The sequence below is a fragment of the Hypanus sabinus genome, chromosome 1, assembly GCF_030144855.1.
Source record: "Hypanus sabinus isolate sHypSab1 chromosome 1, sHypSab1.hap1, whole genome shotgun sequence".
In the NCBI taxonomy this organism is placed as follows: Eukaryota; Metazoa; Chordata; class Chondrichthyes; order Myliobatiformes; family Dasyatidae; genus Hypanus; species Hypanus sabinus.
Genome location: NC_082706.1, coordinates 67,159,247 through 67,181,897, shown reverse-complemented (window position 1 = coordinate 67,181,897; position 22,651 = coordinate 67,159,247). Strand labels below are relative to the sequence as shown.

The 22,651-nt window shown below is 44.2% G+C and overlaps 1 protein-coding gene across 10 annotated transcripts in view; it reads left to right on the top strand.

The window, feature by feature from the left end:
- LOC132394452 (uncharacterized) overlaps positions 1–22,651 on the top strand; it is a 191,571-nt gene that overhangs the window by 143,145 nt on the left and 25,775 nt on the right. For 3 of the 10 annotated variants that reach the window (XR_009512330.1, XR_009512331.1, XR_009512335.1), the window contains one exon: positions 20,178–21,365. The exons of 2 other annotated variants lie outside the window; for them this stretch is intronic. Coding sequence is in view for 2 of the 8 variants with exons in the window: in XM_059970630.1 (XP_059826613.1) it covers positions 7,234–7,341; positions 20,178–20,393 (324 nt within the window). In the remaining 6 variants the exon portion in view is untranslated. Of the gene's footprint in view, positions 1–7,233; positions 7,342–15,356; positions 15,711–20,177; positions 22,543–22,651 lie in introns of those variants that run through there. 5 more of the 10 variants (XR_009512333.1, XR_009512337.1, XR_009512329.1 and 2 more) reach the window with 4 other exon arrangements.

Here is a 22,651-nt window from a genome sequence, read left to right as displayed (position 1 = left end):
ATTCAGTAGGTTTTAATGAGATTCCCTTTCATTGTTCTAAACTCCAGTCAGTCAAACACTGCTCATATATTAAACACAGAGTACACTGCAAATGCTCGGTTCAAAGCAACACGTACAGCAAGCTGGAGGAACTGAGCAGGTCAGGCAGCATATGTAGAAACAAGCAGTCAATGTTTCGGGCTGAGACGTCCTGACGAAGGTCAGACAACATTGTGGGCACAAGGGCCTGTACTGTGCTGTAGTAGTATGCATGCGATAAATATTTAGCATTGTTCTTCGTTGCATTACTGACCGGAATCATGGTCATCTTATTTGGTGTAAGACTTGACCTATCTATTAGAAGTTAATTGGACCTCCTCTTCAATTATAATTAGTTTATTTGGGAAAGGAGATTGTAATAAAGATTGCCTCTCACATCAATGAATATTATTATTCAAAGTACTTAATACCAGAGTAACTTCCTTCAATTATAAGTCACAGGATGTGCTGTGGCTTCCTCTTTATTCACAAAGTGAATTCTTGAATGAAATGTGAAGGGTGTTCTCTATTATAGTTTCTGATCTATAAGACACTTTTAGCAAGGTGAACTGCAATGCTTGCTATTGCAGCTTGCTAACTCTGCGGTCTGCATATGTAAGTAGAGTCATTATGTCTCTGCATTTGCAAAGGTGCATGTTAACAGGCTGCACTCACTGGAAATAGCATATTGTTCTACAAAGAATCTGTATATATAGCAAACTACCTGCATATTCAGCAGTCACGCATCACCAATGTTATATTTAAATTTTTTTAATGTATAGATTTAGCACAGCCCAGCGAGCCTGCGCCATCCAGTTTCACCCATGTGACCAATTAACCTAAGCTGCACATTGGAGGAAACCAGAGCAGCCCAAGGAAATCACGGGGAGAGTATACAGACAGCAGGAACTGAACCTGGATCATTCTACCTGCCCTTTGACCTTACCATTCAAGACAGCATCACTCTTGTGATCTCAGGAACACGCAAGCTCTCCACCATGATACGGTGACAATCCTCGGAAAAGAAGGAAGGCAGTAGAACAGTACTGGAAGTATCGACTGAATATGAATTTACAAATGAAAAGCCATTGCATGTTTTATTGTAGCAAATCGTTTTTATTACGATAAAAGTTTATTTTGATGTAATAAAGAAATTGGTGTTGAAACGGAATGAAGCAAGATATACAACAGGGCAAACAACATGTGCAGAGGAAGCATGGGTCTCAAAACAGAACCGTTATCTATTTCACTGCCTGACCTGACTTTTCAGAACATTTTCTTTTTGGATTTTAGATACCTGGCATCTGAAGTTATTTCATTCACACAGAGAGCAACCACGATAAAAGTTCTTGGTTACTCGCAGCTTGGATCTCCAATAGGAAGATCCTGATGACAGGTCTCGGCCTGAAACGTCAAAGGTTTATTCTTTTACATAGATACTGCTTGATCTGCTGAGGTCCTCCAGCATTTTGAGTGTGTTACTCTTCAAAAGGAACCTGTACTTGGTTCTCTCTGCTTACAGTGCATTTCAGTTAGATTCAGTTGTTGGTCACCAGGATACCAAGCTGAGATAAGACAATATAGACATTGCAAACCCAGATGAGCATGGTGCAACTCCAGTGCAACGTCCACCAACAGTTATGTTGAAGCAAACACGAGGAAATCTGCAGATGCTGGAAATTCAAACAACACACACAAATTGCTGGTGGAACACAGCAGGCCAGGCAGCATCTATAGGGAGAAACATTGACTGTGCTTCTCCCTGTAGATGCTGCCTGGCCTGCTGTGTACCACCAGCGTTTTGTGTGTGTTATGTTGAAACTGTGTAAGACACCGGTGAGACCAAATTTGGAGTATGGTGTTCAATTCCGGCCGCTTACCTACAGCAAATATATCAATAAGTTTGAAAGAGTACAGAGAGCATTCACAAGGATGTTGTTGAGGCTGGGGAAAGGTTAAATAAGTAGGAATTTATTCCCTGGAGCGCAGGAGAATGAGGAGAGATGCTATGGAGGTTTACAAAATTATGAGAGGCATAGTTTGGATAAATGTGCAAGCAGGCTGTTTTCCACTGAGGGTGAGTAAGACTAGTACTGTGAGGATCATGTTTTTTGATTTCTCAAGTGCCTTCAATACTGTACATCCTTTACTGCTGCGGGAAAAGCTCCGTTCAGTGCAGGTTGGCATTTCTATTGTATCCTGGATCATGGACTTTCTGACTGGCAGACTGCAGATTGTGCAGCTTCAGAGCTGTGTATCAGATATGATGATTAGCAGCACTGTGGCCCCACAGGGGACTGTATGGGCCCCCTTCCTGTTTACCCTGTACACAGTACCTTGGACTTCAGATACAACACTGAGTGATGTCATCTGCAGAAACTCTCTGATGACTTAGCAATAGTTAAAGGGAGGATGGGAGGATGAAAGGGCCCTATTGGAGGACCTTGTTGAATGGTGCAAGCTGAATCATCTGCCGTTGTCATTGTTGTGGCTATCCCTGGAGTTCGAGGATGATGGTCTTCATTCCGTTGATCTATTTATGGGCTCTCAAGTGACTTATGAGTCCAATTGTGGCTTTGAAAGTTCTTCTGCATTCAGGACAGGTAGTTCCAGACGGCAGATTGGGCTTTGGTTGTTGCTGCCTCATTTTCCATTTTCTTCTCTTTTCTTCTAATTCTGCACATCTGTTGGCTTCGAAAGTTGCTGTTCCTTCTCAGATGATGGTTTGCCAGAGTTTCCTGTCCTTGGCATTGGTTTCCCAATTGTTGATGTGGACGTTACATTTCTTCATGTTGGCTTTTAAGACATCTTTGAATCTCTTCTGTTGTCTGCCTCTTTTACATTTGCCTTCTTTAAGCTGGGAGTAGAAGATCTGTTCTGGTAGACGTTCGTCTTTCATCCGAACAACATGACCACTCCATCTTAGTTGGCTCTTGATGACGTAGGCTTCAATGCTTGTTGTTTTTGCTTCATTCAGCATGCTGACATTGGTTCTTCTATCTTCCCGGCTGATATTTAAGATGTTTTGAAGACAGTGTTGATGGAACTTTTCAAGTGCCTTCAGATGTCATCAGTATGTTGTCCAACAGCCTTGTTGTTTTTCAAGGTTTTGACGGCTTCCTTGACTTCTTCAAGTATTGGTATTTTGCTTAGGGAGTCATCATTGGGCTGTTTTGGAATGTTGTTAATCACATTCCTGTCAAATGAGACGGTCTGATTTAGAAGATCGTCAAAGTGCTCCCTCCATCTAGAATTGATGTCAGCATTGCTCTTCAGGATGGTTGAACCATCTTTGCTTTTGAGAGGGGCTTGACTGTGAGTGGATGGGCCAAAAATAGCTTTAGTTGTGTTGAAAAAGCCTTGAGTGTCATTGGCATCTGCTAGTTGTTGGATTTCCTGAGCTTTCTTCCTCCACCATTGGTTTTTCAGGCTTCGGGTGCTCTTCTGGACTGCAGCCTTGCATTCCTGATAGCGTTTCCTTTTGGTAGTGGATTGTTGGTCATTTTGTAAAGTGATGAAAGCTTTTCTCTTTTCGTCGATGAGTTGTTGGTGTAGTTTGTCGTTATCATTGAACCAATCCTGATTTTTTTCATCTTGAACCCCATTGTTTCTTTGCAGGAGGTGATGATAGTGTTCTTCAATTGATTCCAGTGTTCTACAGATGGTGGGATTTGTTGAGGCAGTTGTTCTTGAAGATCTTGTTGGAACTTCTGTATATGGTTGATGTCTTGAACGATGTCAACATTGAATTTCTTAAAGGTGTTCTGATTTTGGAGTTACCTTTTGGGCAGAATCTTCATTCTCTTGGTGGACGAGATGAGTCAATGGTCTGTCCAGCACTCGTCAGCACCAGTAACAGCTCTTTTTATCGGTATATCTTGTTGGTCCCGAGATCATACGATGATGTAGTCAATGAGGTGCCAGTGTTTGGAGCATGGATGCTGCTAGGAGAATTTGTGCCTGTTTTTCTGGTGAAATAGGGTGTTTGTAATCACCAGGTTATGTTCAGTGTATTTGGTGAGGAGGAGTGTTCCATTGGCGTTGAACTTGCCAACTCCTTCCTTGCTTATTATTCCAGTCCAGAGTCTATGATCTTTCCCGACTCTGGCATTGAAGTCTCCCAAGAGAATGATCTTGTCATTGTTGGGGACAGAGGAAAGGACGTGGTCAAGTTGGGCGTAGAAGTTAATCTGTACTTCATCTTCAGCGTCCAGAGTTGGAGCGTAGGCGTTGATGGTGGTGGCGTGTTGGTTCTTGATGAGCTGGATTCACAGAGTCATGAGACGTTCATTGATTCCCAGTGGTTGCTCTGTCAGTTTCTGAAGAAGGCTGTTTTGGATGGCAAAACCTGCTCCATGGATCCTCGGTTGTTCAGGATCAAGTCCTTTCCAGAGAAAGGTGTATTGACCATGCTCTTCCTTTAGTTGCCCTTCTCCAGCTCTGTGGGTCTCACTCAGAGCGACAATGTCAAAGTTGAATTTTTGGAGTTTCCGGGCAACAAAAGCAGTTCTCCTCCCTGGTCGGTCTGCGTTTGGGTTATCCATCAGAGTTCGTATGTTCCGGGTTCCAAATTTCATAGTTTCACTTCTTGATGATGATCCCTCTAGTTGTGGCTTTCCAGACAGGATGAAGTGAAGCAGACTATTTTTAGGGCATCTTTTCTAGCCCCTTCCCAGTTCAGGGTGAGCAGAGCGGATCCTAAATAGGACTGCTCAGATGTGAATACTGCTGCCGAACAATTTTCCTGCTTTTGTTCAAACGTTGAGAGACTGAATCAAGTATTCACCGCTTTCATGCTGGTTCTTGACGAAGAGCTTCCAGCTATCACATTGCCTGCTCCCGTCACCCTCCTCCGATCGCCGAAAGACTTGAAGATTTGGCCCGCAGAGCGAAGCCGCCTGTGTGTGTACTTGTTTAACGTGATGTTGCACTCCAAGAAGCACACGATACTTCACAAATCAACCAACTGATTCCAACGGCATGGAAACCATGACGATTGGAGCTGATGGATTTGTTGCAGCCTTCATCTGCCTTCGCAGCCGTTGAGTTCGAAGTAACTTTGTCCACCTGTTCCACCATTGAGGTCTTGGTTGGATTGTTCTTTGTCAGGGACCTCACCCTCGACCTTACCGCCATGGGTGACCCTACCAGGAGCATAGCTCCAGATGGCATTGCTCTCGGGATCTCAGGACCACACAGGCTTCTCCACAATGACTAGGTGACAATCCACAGAGAAGAATCATCTGCAGCTCAACATCAGTAAGACAAAGGAGATGGTGATGGACTTTAGAAAGCCTCTCCTTCACATGTCCTACTAGCCTGTTGTCGCCAATGCCAGCTTCTATACGGTGGTGTGCTGGGGCAGTGGCATTAACTTCGGTGATGCCAACAGCCCAAATAAATTGGTTAGAAAGGCTGGTTCTGTTATAGCCGTCATACTGAACACATTGGAGAGAGTATTGGAACAAAGGACTATGGAAAACCTTGCAATTTTGGACAATGTTTCTCACCCTCTGCATGCCACCTTGGATGAACAGAGGAACACTTTTAGTAATAGACTAAGACAACTGCACTGCTCCAAAGAGCGCTGTATGAGGTCATTCTTACCCTCTTCCATTAGGCTCTATAATGTGTCAGCCTATAACCAGGGAAGTGAGGAAACATAGTTTTTCTTCTTTCTTATTTCTCTTCTAATATTGTATAATTGTGCACTTGTAATCTACTGTGGCACTGTAATTACCTTTGGAATCCATAAAGTTTCTATCTATCTATCTAGAGGTTATGGGCTAAGGGTGAAAGTTGAAATGTTTAAGGAGAACCTGAGAAGGAACTTCTCATAAATGCGTGGGTTTCTTCCAGGTGCTCTGGTTTCCTCTTACATCCCAGAGGCATGCGGTTAGGGCAAGTGACTTATGAGCATGTTCTACTGCCGGCAGAAGTATGGGGACACTTGCGAGCAGGCCTGAGCACAGTCCTTGGACTGTGCTGGTCATTAACGCATAACGATACATCTTACTGTATGTTTTGATAGACATGTCACACATAAAGCTAATCTTTAATCTTTAAACCAATTTAAAGTGCTGCCAGTATCTCTCCCTATGTACTTAAAAGCTAATGATCTAGTCACTAACAAGTTACGCAAGATTTCCAGCATCCCTTGTGTTTATGATTGCTGCTGCATTGCAAATTTTCTTCAATGTATGTCTATACTGAAGAAGTTTAAATTCTCTCTTCGACAGGAGTTCAATGAGACCCCGTCAAACTGCTGCTCCTCTGAATTCGGCCAAATGCTCTCAGACTAACTACCACAACGCATTCTTCCTATGAACTTGTCTTCTTCGCCATCTTGAGACACATGGTTTCCTGCTTTGTTTCCAGACCTTCCAGTTCAGGCTGTGTGAAAGTCCCAGTCCTGATGAAGGATCTAAGCCCAAAATATCAATGGTTTATTCCCCTCCATATGTGTTAACTGATCTGCTGAGTTCCTGCAGCATTTTGTATGTGCTGCTCAAGATTTCCAGCATCTGCAGAATCTCTTGTGTTTATCCATTTTAATTTTGTGAGCACTTGGTGTTGCCCAGGTTGGTGGGTCATGGTTTTGAGAGGTGCTATCTGAGTAGCCACCATCTCTTCCCTGGAACAAATCGCATGGATCACCCCTCTTCTGCCACCAAACTCCACCATTACCACCACTAGACTTGCTCTGAGACTTGGAAGATTGTTCCCACCGCTTATTTACCTAATTCTATTTTGAAAGCCACAGTGGAACCACCTACGCCATATCTGCAGGCAGTATATCCCAGTTTATAGCTACACAATTTAAAAAGAATACTTTCCCTTGTCTCAGTATTACTTCTCTTCCCCTTTATGTTTTAACTATGATCTCCACTTCTCACCAATTCCACCTCCCACTACCCATTTGGGGCCAATTGTCACCTTATCTATTTCTATTGCAACTAGCTTCAGACTTCTCAAATCTATTTGTAGTCCCTTGTCATGTGAATACTTCTTGAGTATATTTTCTAGACCTCTCTAATATCCTCACATCCTTCCTATAATGTAGTGATCAAAATAGAATACAGAACTGAAGAAAAGTTTTATTGAGGTTCAGCTTAACTTCCCTGATTGTAGATTCTACATCTTGATTGATGGAGCACAAAATTGCATATGGTATATGTTAGTAACTACTTTGTCAACCTGCCCTGCCACTTTCAGTCAGCTCACAGAGTGCTGGAGGAACTCAGCCAGTCAAGCAGCATCTATGGCAGGAAATGGACGTTCAACATTTCGGGTCAAGACTGCAAAATAAGAATCAAAATCAAGGTAAATTTATTGTCAGAGAATGTGTATGTCACCATACAACCTTGAGATTAATTTTCTTGCAGGCAGTTATGGGAAATTAAGAAATCCTTTTTGGTCTGACAGTTCACTGTTGAAAAGCCCAAAAACACTGTCAAAGTCAAAGTAAGTATATATAATCAAACTACTTATACAGAACAGTCAGGTGCCACTTTATTAGGCACACCTGCTGGATGATGCAAATGTTCAATCAGCCAGTCATGTAGCAGCAACTCAGTGCATAAAAGCATGCAGACATTGTCCAAGAGGCTCAGTTGTTGCCAGTAAATGGGATCTAAGTGATTTTGAGCTTGGAATGATTGTTGGTACCAGACAGGATGGTTTGAGCACCTGAGAAATTGATGTCCTCCTTGGATTTTCACACACAACATTTACAGAGAATGGTGCGACAACCAGTGAGCGGTAGCTCTGTGAACAGAAGTGCCTTGTTAATGAGAGGGAACAGAAGTGAAAGGCCTGGAAGGTGACAGTAGCTCAGATAACCACCTTACTACAGTGGTGTGCAGAAGAGCATCTCTGAAGGCATAACCTTGAAGTGGATGGGTCACAGCAGCAGAAAACCATGAGCAGACACACGATGTTCACTTTAGCTACGAGAGTGTACATCAGGATAAATACTTGATGATACCTCGAGATTCATTTTCTTGCAGGCATTTATAAGGAAGTAAATGCAATAGAATTTAGGAAAAGCTATACATAAAGACTGACAAACAACCAATGTGCAAAAGAAGACAGATTGTGCAAATAAAAACAAACAATACTGTGAACGTGAGTTATAGGTTTCTTAGGCTGTGGAAGCAGTTGAGTGAAGTTTTCCACGCTGGTTCAGGAGCCTGATGGTTAGAGGATAATCACTATTCATGAACCTGGACATAGATGGTGAAAGGAAGGCTTGGTGCAAGAGTCAGCAGGTGATTAGAGGATGCATGTGAGGGGTGGGTGGGGCAGGAGAGAGTGGGACTGGAGAGTAATAGGCGGACACTTATCGTCAAGCGTTCTTGCTCCACTCTTTTACCCTCCAGTTTCTTGTGTCTCAATTTTTTCATTTGCAATAATTTGTGCACATTTCAAAGTTAATAGTTCAAAGTAAATTTATTTTCAAAGTACATGTATGTCACCATATACTACTCCTGAGATTAATTTCTTGCAGGCATTCTCATTAGAACATAGAAATACAATAGGATCAGTGAAAAATGACACACTAAGAGTGACCAACAACAAATGTTCTTGTGTAGTTTTTACTGCACTTTGTCCCAGATGCCTCCTGCACCAGTTTTAGAGTGGTGCTATGCACTGACTTTCACTTGTACTGCCAAGATGTAGTATCTCACATTTCTTCACATTAAGCATGTTTTGTGTTTAAATTACTGTGCATCTACACATTCCACCACTGTGCTATGTTCTTCTGAGATTTATCAGCCTATTCCTGCACAGCTGCCTGCCAATAGCTTACTGGTATTCACACTGAAACAAGTACACAAGTAACAGCACCAGATTCTTGACACAAATGGAACAGTACCCTAGGTGGAACTGGAAGTCAGAAAACAATGGCGCAGTGAAGTTGTTAGGGTTTCAAGATTATTTATCACATGGACATTGAAATATACTGTGAAATCTCACTTGCACTAACAACAAAACGTATCCGAGGATATGTAGGGGACAGTCTGCAAGTGTCAGCACGCATTTCGGCACCAGCAGATCATGCCCACCCAAATGCTTGACAGAACAATACAGAATGCAGCAAAGCAACAAGAGAAAGCAGTGAAACAAACATCTTTCCTACATACAATCCTCTAACCCCAGGACTGGCCGCCGCCTTCGGTCATTCGGCCCCCCGCAGACTTTGGGCCTTTGACTTCCCTGGAATATACATAGAGATTCACAGACCAGGGGCTTCAGGGAGTGAACCCAGAACAACCCAGCATCCAAACTTCACAGATGGTGGCAGAAGCAGAACGTTAAGGTGTAAGGAAATATTTGCACTGGATCCCAACTCAGCAGAGTGGATGTCCGTGCAGTACTCCTTTGCCTCTTTGACACTGTTCCATCGTTTTATATCACTCTAAACACTACAGCTAACTTAAACTAGTTTTAGTGTAGCCATGACCTTGCCAAGATAGAATCAAATTTGGACTGCACACCCTAAGATATTGTCTATTGCCAGCTCTACAGTAGCAGAAAACCCTGAGGCTATGTGCTTGATATCTACAGCTGATTCTGGTTATATTCCTTTTCCCCAAAGGGCCATTTTTGAGATTTGTTTTGCTGGAAGTTGGCAGCTCACCTAGTGCAGATTATTTCACCCACTGCCTTGCATAGAGCCATGTACAAAATCATTTAATGTTGAATGGACGGGGGGATAAGTTCAAAGTAAATTTATGAACAGAGCAACACACACACACAATGCTGGAGGGACTCAGCGGGTCAGGCAGTGTCCATGGAAATGAAGAAGCGGTCAGCATTTCGGCTGGAACTTCCTCAGGACTGGAGAGGAAGGAAGAAGGTGCCAGAATAATTGTTGGAGGGAGAGCAAGGAAGTTAGCTAGAAGGTGATGCCAGATGGGATAGGAAGGTCAGGGCTGGAGAGGACGGAATCTGAGAGGAGAGGAGAGAGGACCACAGGAGAAAGGGAAGGAGGAGGAGCTCCAGGGGTAAGTGATAGGTGAAAAGAGGTCAGAGTGAGGAAGAGGGGAAGGGGAGGGAATATTTTTCCCTGGAAGGAGAAATTGGTAATTCATGCCATTAGATTGGAGGCAACCCAGACAGAATATAAGGTGTTGCTCCTCCACCCTGAAGGAGGCCTGATTGTGGCACAAGAGGAGGCCATGGACCAATATGTCGAAACAGGAATGGAAATCAGAATTAAAATTTTTGGCCGCTGAGAAGTTCTGCTTTCGGGGGACAGAGCGGAGGTGCTCGATGAAGCAGTCCCCCAATTTATAACAGCTCTCACCACTGTGGAGGAGGCCATGTCAGAAGCAGTGGACATGACTGATTTACAGGTGGATTGTTGTCTCACCTGGAAAGACTGGAGTCCTGAATGGAGGTGAGGGACGAGGTGTAGCACTTCGGTCGCTTGCAGGCAGGAGATTTGTGGCGAGGGACAAGTGGACAAGGGGATGATGGAGGGAGCAATCCCTGTGGAAAGCAGAGAATGGGGGAAGGTAAAGATATGTTTAGTGGTAGAATTTCTTTGGAGATGGTGGAAGTTGCGGAGAATGGTGTATTGGATGTGGAGGCTCATGGGGTGGTAGGTAAGGAGTAGAGGAACTCTGTCACTGCTAAGGCGGTGGGAAGTTCGAGTGAGCTAGAATATCTGCAGTGAAGGGCATGGAACAGCATCGATGGTGAAGGAAGGGAAACATTACTCTTCAAGGAAAGAAGTCATGTCTGATGTCTTGGAAAAGAAAGCCTCATTCAGGGAACAGATGCAGCAAGGAAGGAACTGAGAAAAGGGAAGAGCATTCTTAAAGGAGATGGAGGGAAGTGGTAGTTTTATAAAAATGTTGCTTGACAGTTTGTCTCCAGAGATGGAGACAGAGAGATCAAGAGGAGTGGAGGTGTCAGAAATAGACCATGTGATTTTAAGGGCAATATGGAAGTTGGAGGCAAAGTTAAGGAAATTGATGAGCTTAGCATGGGTGCATGAAGCAGCCCCAAAGCAGTCGTCAATATAGCAGAGAAAGTTGTGGAGTATCATTGGGGAAGACTTGGAACATGGACTGTTCTACATAGCCAATGAAGCAGGAGGTATAGCTGGGTCCCATGAGGGTGCCCACAGCCACACTTGAGTCTGGAGAAAGTGGGAGTAGCCATAGGAGAAATTCTTGAGGGTGAGGACCAGTTCTGCCAGACAGAGGAGGGTGGTGGATGGGAATGGGTTGGTCTTTTGTTAAGAGCTTTGCAGGGTATAGTGGCTAACATCCATGGTGAAAATGAGATGGTCAGGGCCAGGACATTGCAAGTTAGTGAGATCGGGAGCATGAGAAGGTTGGAAGCAACTAAACCAAGGGAGGTAGAACTGAGTCAAGTGGGGCAGAGACAATGGGCCTACCCAGACAATCAGTTTTGTGGATCGGGTAGAAGGTAGAAGCAAGAAGTGCAGGGTAAGGGAATTATAATATTGGTGGCAGTGGATGGGAGTTCTCCTGAGTTGATGAGGTCAGTGATGGTGTTGGAGACAATCTCCTGGTGGTCTGGAGTGGGACCCTTTTCAAGGAGTAGGTAAGAGCAGGTGACCGACAGTTGCCACCTGACCTCAGCAAGGTAAAGGTCAGTCTGCCACACTACAACAGCCCCCCTTTGCAAGTTTGATAGTAAGGCTGAGATTGGTGTGGAGAGATGTTCAAAGGGGATAAGGATAGAGGAAAAGAAAGGCTTACAGAATCTGAGCTGGTTGATGTCTCATCAGCAATTAGAGATGAAAGTATCCAGGGCAGATAGAACCAGTGCTGGGTGTCCAAGAGGAGGAGGAAGGTTGGAGATGGTAGTAGGGATCAGCGATGCAGGATGGGAAATTCGTGCCAAAGAAATGGGCTCAGAGATGGAGGCAACAGCAGAAAAGTTTGGCATCATGCTGGATGTGGAGCTCACGTAGGGAGCAATCCCTGCGGAAAGCAGAGGGGGGGAGTGAAAGTTGTGCTTGGTAGTGGGGTCCCGTTGGAGGTGGCAGAAGTTATGGAAAATTATATCACTCCCTACACGACTCCCTTGTCCACTTGTTCCCCCCCCCCCCCCCCCTCCCATCCCTTCCCACCAATCTCCCTCCTGGCACTTATCCTTGCAAGCGGAACAAGTGCTACACCTGCCTTTACACTTCCTCCCTCACCACCATTCAGGGCCCTAGACAGTCCTTCCAGGTGAGGCGACACTTCACCTGTGAGTTGGCTGGTGTGGTATACTGCGTCCGGTGCTCCCGGTGTGGCCTTTTATATATTGGTGAGACCCGACGCAGACTGGGAGACCGTTTAGCTGAACACCTAAGCTCGGTCCGCCAGAGAAAGCAGGATCTCCCAGTGGCCACACATTTTAATCCCACGTCCCATTCCCATTCTGATATGTCTATCCATGGCCTCCTCTACTGTCAAGATGAAGCCACACTCAGGTTGGAGGAACAACACCTTATAGACCGGCTGGGTAGCCTCCAACCTGATGGCATGAACATTGACTTCTCTAACTTCAGTTAATGCCCCTCCTCCCCTTCTTACCCCATCCCTGACAATATTAGTTTTTTTTCGCCCATCACTCTGCCTGTTCTCCATCTCCCTCTGGTGCTCCCCCTCCCCATTTCTTTCTCCCTAGGCCTCCCGTCCCATGATCCTTTCCCTTCTCCAGCTCTGTATCCCTTTTGCCAATCACCTTTCCAGCTCAGCTTCATCCCATCCCCTCCAGTCTTCTCCTATCATTTTGCATTTCCCCCTCCCCCCACTACTTTCAAATCTCTTAGTATCTTTTCTTTCAGTTAGTCCTGACGAAGTGTCTCGGCCTGAAACATTGACAGTGTTTCTCCTTATAGACGCTGCCTGGCCTGCTGTGTTCCACCAGCATTTTGTGTGTGTTGTTTGCAGTTCCTAAAACATCAGGTTTATGTAACCTGGCCATTGAATAGCCCCCTGTGTGTTGCTGTAATGCCAAATCCTTGAATTAGGTGGGGAAGTAGCAGATATATAATTAGGAATAGTACAAATTGGGTGCGTAATAGTCAGTGTGAACTCATTGTCCTATTTCAGTGCTGTGGCTCCATTGGTCTATTCCTATTTGAAAGATGAGGTTTCTTTGTCACAGGTATAGGCAGTGAAATGTGCCCTTTGTGTTAATTGTGAGGACTGTGCTGCGGGCAGCCTGCAAGTGTCAGCACACTTTCACCACCAACAAAGCATGCACACACCTCACTAACCTTTGGAAAGCAGACACCCAGGGGAAATCCACACAGTCAGAGGATGAATGTAAAGCTCCTTATAGACAGCAGTGGCAATTGAACCCTAATCAGTGATCACTAATATTTTAAAACAATTGTGCTAACTGCTATGCTATGCTACTTGGAAGGTGTAGTTAAGCAGAGTCAGGCCTGGTCAGTGCATGGATGGGAGACCATTTGGAAAATAGATGATCTAACCAGTGCATCATTATAACGTGAATTTTAGCCATAGTGCATGCGCTTAAATAAAATTAAACTGTTGTTTGTGGAAGCTTTCTATACACAATCCTGCTGCATTCTTTGCACTGTCCGAATGGTAAATATTCCCAAAATTATTTCACTGGCTGAGAATTATTATTTAACATGTAACATGTACACTGATTGGCCGCTTTATTAGGTACACCTGTACACCTGCTTATTAATGCAAATCAACCACGAGGAAACCTGCAGATGCTGGAAATTCAAGCAACACACACAAAATGCTGGTGGAACACAGCAGGCCAGGCAGATAGTAAGAGATTTGAAGGAAAGATAGTAAGAGAATTGAAAGTAGGATGGGGAGGGGGAAATGTGAAATGATAGGAGAAGACCGGAGGGGGTGGAGTGAAGCTGAAAGCCAGACAGGTGATTGGCGAAAGTGATACAGAGCTGGAGAAGGGAAAGGATCATGGGACGGGAGGCCTCGGGAGAAAGAATGGGGGAGGGGAGCACCAGAGGGAGATGGAGAACAGGCAGAGTGATGGGCAGAGAGAGGAAAAAACCCCAAAAAAAACGTTCATGCCATCAGGTTGGAGGCTACCCGGCCGGTATATAAGGAGTTGTTCCTCCAACCTGAGTGTGGCTTCATCTTGACAGTAGATGTTGTTCCTCCAACACAGGTTGGAGGAACAACACTTTATATACTGGCTGGGTAGCCTCCAACTTGATGGCATGAACATTGACTTATCTAACTTCTGTTAATGCCCCTCCTCCCCTTCTTACCCCATCCCTGATATATTTAGGTTTTTTTTGTTTCTTCCCCCTCCCTTTTTTTTCTTTCTCTCTCTGCTCATCATTCTGCCTGTTCTCCATCTCACTTTGGTGCTCCCCTCCCCCTTTCTTTCTCCCTAGGCCTCCCATCCCATGATCCTTTCCCTTCTCCAGCTCTGTATCACTTTTGCCAAACACCTTTCCAGCTCTCAGCTTCACCCCCACCCCCTCTGTCCTTCTCCTATCATTTCTCATTTCCCCCCACTACTTTCAAATCTCTTACTATCTTTCCCTTCCGTTAGTCCTGACAAAGACTCTCGGCCCGAAACGTCGACAGCGCTTCTCCCTATAGATGCTGCCTGGCCTGCTGTGTTCCACCAGCATTTTGTGTGTGTTATCTAATCAACCAATCACATGCCAGTAACTCAATGTATAAAAGCATGCAGATATGGTCGAGAGGTTCAGTTGTTGTTCCAACCAAACATAAGTCTGGGAAGTAAATGTGATCTAAGTGACTTTGAATGTGGAATGATTGTTGGTGTCAGATGGGGTGATTTGAGTATCTCAGAAACTGCTGATCTCTTCAGACTTTCACACACAACGTTCTCGAGAATTTACAGAGAATGGTGCGAGAAACAAAAAACAACGAGTGAGCAGCAGTTCTGCAGACAAAAACACCTTGTTAACGGCAGAGTTCGGAGGAGAATAGCCAGACTTGTTCGAGCTAACAGGAAAGCAACAGTAACTCAAATAACCACATATTACAACAGTGGTATGCAGAAGAGCATCTCTGAATGAACAACATGTCAAAGCTTGAAGTGGATGGGCAACAAGAGCTGAAGACCACAAATATACTCAATGGCCACTTTATTAGGTACAGGTGGTGCCTCGTGCCGTGGCCACTGAGTGTGCCATTTGTTAAGGTTGAGTACATATATCTGCATCTGTGCAAGTATGTCTTCATTCTCCTGCCTGCCAGTCTCTTCATGGATATCTGTGTACTTGCCTGCATCTCTGTCTCCATGTGTCTTTGTACACCTTCCACAGCCCTGAGATTTCCTGGCCTCACTCACCTTCACCTCTCTTTGTGCAGAGCGCCAATAGCTGGGTTAATCTTTGCTGACTCAACACTACCTCCTGTGAGCTGCCTGCAGAAGCCACTTCCTCCAATGGCCAACAACACCAGGACCAGAAGCAGTGACTGGAGGCAGAGACAAGCAGAAGCTCAGTCCATGCGTGCTTGCCATTTATTCACACGAACCTACCCCGGATCATTGCCGCCAGATCTGCAACAGCTATAACCGAGCTTTGAATGGTTGGAGAGAAGCTAGAGAATTTATTTCAGTTTGTGCGAGAGAGAAAGAGACGATGGACAGTCGGAGACAGAAAGTGACAGAGAGGGGTGGATGGTTGGCATAGTCACAAGACTCAATGTCAATGTTTACAGGTGAGCCATTCTTATTTTTTGAATTATTGCCGTTGATCATCAAAAATATCTGTTAAATATTGGTTTCAACATGACACAACAGTGTCAGTGAAGGCCTGTAAAGTTAGCAGAAAGCTGACATTTGCTAAACTCTGATCGTACAGACAAATGACAAATAACAAAAGGACGATAAAGAACTACTTGCAAAAGAAGGGGAAAATATAATTTGTCAGAGTTAAAATCCAGCTCATGTTCATAACAAATACTGTGAATGACATTCAACTGGGGGTTAATTTTCTTAAAACTGGGTTAACTAAGGTATCTGTTCTTCAATATGCTACCTTAAATTAGAATCAGAAAACAGTTTGAGGCTCTGATTACTAATATTGTGCTGCTTTAATGGAATTCCCCCAACCAGTGAAAAAAGAACTCAAGGTTTAGCTTGAGAAGCTTAGTGAAGAAAAAGAAGTTTCTCTCTCCACAGTCTCGGGGAAAATACCAAAAGAAAGAAGCAGATAAGTTGGAAACCACGATTAAGAGGGCTATGAGCAAACAGCCATTGTGGCAATATGGTAATGCAATGGTTTTACAACGCCAACAGTCACTGACTGGATTTCGATTCTTGCCACAGTCTGTAAGGAGTTTGTATGTTGCCCCTCTGTCAGTGTGGGTTTCCTCCGGGTGCTCCAGTTCGTTCCCTCATTCCAGACGCGCACGGGTTAGGGTTGTCGAGTTGTGGTCATGTTATATGTGTGCCAGAAGTGTGGTGACACTTCAAGGCTGCTCAACATAATGCACACAGATTCAATTAAACAACACTTTTCACTGTATGTTTTGATGTAAGTATTAAATAAAGCTAATCTTTGTTTAAGACCACTTTATTAAAACTGTACATCGACTGAAATAGTCAAGTCTAAACTTTGCTGTTTGGCTAGTGTGTGTTTACGAGTACAGAATCCCCAGGCAGATTCAATAAATGAACCAGGTGGTGCTGTTTCAGCGTAACCTGGAGCAGAATGGTGAATCATAGCCAGCGATGCATTCACCTGTAGTTTCTGGCTGAAGTTTGTACCAATAACCTTAATTACCATTGGTTTGTTAGTATGATGATAAATACTGCCTCATTGTAGGATGCACACACAGACTCACACTCAGATACACTCACATGTGCACACTCAAAAATAACCATACACACACACGGACAAGGACAGGAATGAATCTAAAATCACAGATCTCTCTCTCTCTCTCATACACACACACACAAAATGGTAACATAATGGTTAGTGCATCACTTTACAGCACCAGTGATTACTGATCAGTCTTCAATTCCCAATGCTGTCTGTAAGTAGCTTAAACCTTGACTCCGTGTTCGTGCTGGTTACCTCTAGGTGCTCCAGTATGGAGTACTGGAGTAACTCCACATATGGGTTAGGGTTAGTGAATTCTGAGCATGCTATGTAGACACTGGAAGCATGGTGATGCTTGCGGGCTATCCCCAGCACACCCTCAACACTAAAGGTGAATTTCACTGTAATGTTTCAATGAACATGTGACAAATAAAGCTAATCTTTCAAGCTGGGGGCTCAATAGTTCAATATTTACTTGATGCTAAATGTAGATCAAAGTTCAAAGTAAATTGTTCATCAAAGGCAGGTCATGCCTTACGAGCCTGATTGAATTTTTTGAGGATGTGACTAAAAACATCGATGAAAGAAGAGCAGTAGATGTAGTGTATATGGATTTCAGCAAGGCAATTGATAAGGTTCCCCATGCAAGGCTTATTGAGAAAGTAAGGAGGCATGGGATCCAAGGGGACATTGCTTTGTGGATCCAGAACCGGCTTGCCCACAGAAGGCAAAGAGTGGTTGTAGACAGATCATATTCTGCATGGAGGTCGGTGGCAAGTGAAGTGCCTCAGGGATCTGTTCTGGGACCCTTACTCTTCGTGATTTTTAGAAATGACCTGGATGAGGAAGTGGAGGGATGGGTTACTAAGTTAGTTGATGACACAAAGGTTGGAGGTATTGTGGATAGTGTGGAGGACTGTCAGAGGTTACAGTGGGACATTGATAGGATGCAAAACTGAGCTGAGAAGTGGCAGATGGAGTTCACAGAAAAGTGTGAAATGGTTCATTTTGGTAGGTCAAATCTGATGGCAGAATATAGTATTAATGGTAAGGCTCTTGGCAGTGTGGAGGATCAGAGGGAACTTGGGGTCCAAGTCCATAGGACACTCAAAGCAGCTGCTCAGGTTGACTCAGTGATTAAGAAGGCATATGGTGTATTGGCCTTCATCAATCGTGGAATTGAATTTAAGAGCTGAGAGGTAATGTTGCAGCTATATAGGACCCTGGTCAGACCCCACTTGGAGTACTGTGCTCAGTTCTGGTCGCCTCACTACAGGAAGGATGTGGAAGCCATAGAAAGGGTGCAGAGGAGATTTACAAGGATGTTGCCTGGATTGGGGAGCATGCCTTATGAGAATTGATTGAGTGAACTCAGCCTTTTCTCCTTGGAGCGACAGAGGATGAGAGGTGACCTGGTAGAGGAATTCAAGATGATGAGAGGCATTGATCATGTGAATAGGCAGAGGCTTTTTCCCAAGGCTGAAATGGTTGCCACAAGAGGACACAGGTTTAAGGTGCTGGGGAGTAGGTACAGAAGAGATGTCAGGGGTAAGTTTTTTACTCAGAGAGTGATGAGTGCGTGGAATGAGGTGCTGGCAACGGTGGTGGAGCCGAATACAATAAGGTCTTTTAAGAGACTTTTGGATAGGTACATGGAGCTTAGGAAAATAGAGAGCTATAGGTAAGCCTAGTAATGTCTAAGGTAGGGACATGTTTGGCACAACTTTGTGGGCCGAAGGGCTGTGGGTTTTCTATGTTTCTATGAAAAGTACATATACGTAACCATTTTCCATCCTGAGCTTCATTTCCTTGTGGCCATCCACAGCAGAACAAAGGAATACAATGAATTGCAAAACTACACACAAAGACTGACAAACAACCAATGTGCAAAAGCAGACAAACTGCAAATTCAGAATAAATAAATAAATAGATAGATAGATAGATAGATAGATAGATAGATAGATAGATAGATAGATAGATAGATAGATAGATAGATAGATAGATAGATAGATAGATAGATAGATAGATAGATAGATAGATAGATAGATAGATAGATAGATAGATAGATAGATAGATAGATAGATAGATAGATAGATAGATAGATAGATAGATAGATAGATAGATAGATAGATAGATAGTACTTAGACCGTGAGTTGTACAGTCCTTGGGTTGTGGAATCAGTTCAGTGTTGAGGTGAGTGAAGTTATCCACACTGGTTCAGGATCCTGATGGTCGAAGGGTAAAACCTGCTCCTCAACCTGGTAATGTGGGACCTAAGGCTCATGTACCTCCTTCCCTGTGGCAGTTTGTGAAAAGATGGTGGGGTCCTTGATGATGGATGCTGCTTTCTTGTGGCAAATATCCTCAATGGTGGGGAAGCTTTAATGGACTGGGCTGTATTCACCATTTTTTGCAGGCTTTGATGCTTCCATACCAGGCCGTGATGCAACCAGGCAGGATACTCTCCACTGTGCATCTGTAGAAGTTAGTCAAAGTTTTAGATGACGTGCCGAATCTTCACAAACTTCTGAGAAAATAGAGAGAAAATATTAGTTGTACTTCACTTGGAAGCAGGGTCCAGTGGGAGGCGTGTACTGTAATTTGTGTTAGACCTCCCTTGTCTCTGCCCATGCAGAACCACTTTGCAAAGTTACCTTTCTGTAAGTACTTCCCATGCTCAACTTTCTGGCAACAATTGGCTCCTGTTTCCTGGCGAGTGATCACCTTGTATTATATTTCTCTGCCTGTTTAGAAGGGGTGGCTTTTAAGGAATATTATCTTTAATGCTTGGTGGCATTGTGACCGTGCGTAGTACCTCAGGACCCCTTCAAAAGCGATGCCTCAAAAAGGCAGCATCTATCATCAAGGACCCCATCACCCAGGACATACCCTCTTCTCAGCTACAGGAGCATGAAGACACATATTCAATATTTCAGAAACCGTTTCTTCCCTTGCACCATCAGATTTTTGAATGGATAATGAGTTCATGAATATTCTTCAGTATTTTACCCTCTCTCTTTACACTACGTACTTATTTTCCTTTTTTATATATACTTCCTATTGTAATTGGCCGTTCTTATTATTACGTATTGCAGTGTTCTGCTGCCACGAAACAACACATTTCGTGACATGTGCCGTTGACGTGAAAACTGATTGTGATTTTGATTCCTCATCCTAGGGCCAAGCAACACAGAAGGGCCAGCTCACCTGATGTTTCCTGGCATGCAAATTTCATATGATTTTTATATATCAAAATAAACTTTTCATAATAAAAATATTTACAAAAATGAAGTGTGCAATGCCTTTTCATTCTTATATTCATAGGCAATGCTTTCAATATTGTTCTATTACATTCCTACAGACCAATAGGACTGTCGTCACTCATGTGGCCCCCTGGCGAGGTGCACTACTACAGTATCTGAGGGCCCTTCCCTCTCCAGGAAACAAAGAGCCGCACAGTCTGGTCCTTCCCCACCGAGCCTCGGCAGTGGCTACACAGAGCTTCGTTGCGTCCTCAGCACGTACTCCCCAGTCGGCAGCATTCCTCCACGGACATCTTGATGTGCTGTCAGACTAAAGGGCGTCTCTCACCAAGGTAATGATGTGCTCGAGGCACTTGACGTCCATCCCTCCATGTATGTCCCTGGGAACAGTCCTTAGATCTGTCACCCAGCTGCTTGGGTTGTATCTTCCCTCATCAGCAAAGTGGGGACTGACTGCTTCAAGCACGCTGTAATCACCCCACTGTCAGTGTGCAGTGGAAGTGATGACCTGGGCACTCAAGAAGAACTCACCGCCAGCCAGGCAGTGCCACGAACACAAGGAAGTCTGCAGCAGCTGGAAATCCAAAACAACGCACGATAAATTCTGGAGGAGCTCACTAGGCCAGGCAGCATCTCTGGAAAAGAGTAAACAGGCTGAGAAGGGTCCTGCCCTGTAACCTTGACTGTTCACTGTGGGTGCTGAGCTCCTCTGAGGTGTTGATGCCTGTTGGTGAGACCTGTCAATCAGACATTCTACCAGATCAACCAAGCGTGTGTCGATGTGTGTGAATGCAGTTATTGATGCCTCACACACCGCTTCTCAGTTGCTGTGGTCCCATAACGTTCGATATGCTGCTCATGGATTTCCAGCACCTGCAGAATCTCTGGTCTTCATAATTTTTCCTACTCGTTGGCCCAAGTCTGTGAGAGTGGTAGCTTGCTAGTTAAGATGGCTGGAACTTGAACCGGGTGCACCTAGAAGCAGTATGACTCAGCTACCAGCCATAATCAACACTGGGAGAGCCCCACTCGTGTCTTCTGTGTGACTTTGTGGGTGGAGAGCGTTTGAAGCTTTCAACATGCCAAAAATAATTCTCTCATTCTGACAGATTCTAATCTGGCTCAGTTGTTCCCTGACATGTTATCTCACTATTGAACTACCCCGTCCTTCATGACTCACTGTTACCATTTCACCAAATTTGCTGTCTAGGGCTGAATTGATGTATACAGACAGCTTGGCTGTGCACATCCACCGATCCCTCAAAGTCAACTGGGCGGGAAAGAAGGTATATGATGTATTGGTCTTCATTAATTGGGGGATTGAGTTCATGATTCACCGTAATGTTGCAGCTAAATAAAATCCTGGTTACACCGCACTTGGAGGATTGTGTTCAGTTCTGTTCACCTCATAGGAACAATGTGGAAGACTTAGAGAGGACGTAGAGGAGATTTTCCAGGTTGCCGCCTGGGTTAGAGAGCATGTCTTATGAGGATAAGCAGTGCGAGCTGGAGCTTTTCTCTTTGGAGTGAAGGGGAATGGGAGGTGACTTGATAGAGGTGGACAAGGTGATAAGAGGCATAGATCGAGTGGATAGCAGAGACCTTTTCCCAGAGCGGAAATGCCAGTAGGCATCATTTTAAGGTGATTGGAGGAACATATGGGGGGCGGGTTTCAGAGGTAGGCTTTTTACACAGAGAGCAGGGGGTGCAGAATGCTCTTCTGGGATGGGGTGTGGGGTAGAGGCGGATGCATCAAGGACATTTAAGAGATTCTCAGATTGGCACATGGCTGATAGAAGAATGGAGGGAAGTGATAGATTGATTTTACAATAGGCTAAAAGGTCAGCACAACATGGAGAGCTGAAGGTCCTATACTGTGCTGTAGTGTTCTACGTTCCATGCTCATTACAAGTGGAGCATATTGCCCCAGTACTGCCATATCTGAGCTGGTTGTTCCTTTATAATCAGGCACAAGATGTGGGTGGTGGTGTATGTTTTGAACTAAGTGACTTGAAGGCACATTTTTGAGGGAGGGTGAGGGTTGTCCCTCATGCCTGTGTCTCAGCATCATACCGAGTAACACAGCAGGTTTCCTTCCCTGCCTGGACATCAGTGAATCAAATGGGGCTCTCTGAAGCAATGAGAGCCAAAGTAAATTTGTTATTAAAGTGCCTCCATGTCACCATACGCTGCCTTGAGATCCATTTTCTTGCAGTTATTTAGAGGAAAATAAATATCATGGCATTTATGAAAAAACTACATAAAGCAAAGTCTGACAAACAAGCAGTGTGCAAAAAAAGACAAATTGTACAGCTAAATATAGACAGAAAGATCAATAGGGATAGATTGATGGAGAAATGGATAGATGATAAAGGGAATGATGGATATATTAATGGAGAGATAGATGAATGGATTGGTAATTCTGAGAACATGAGTCATAAGGGCCTTGAGAATAAGTCATGGTCACTGTCTCTAATGCTGGGTTTTTATTGCAGATGCTGTGTTGGGATTTGAACCCACGTTTTCACATTGGGGACACAGAACCAGTGTGTTTCTTTTCAATAGCACTGCT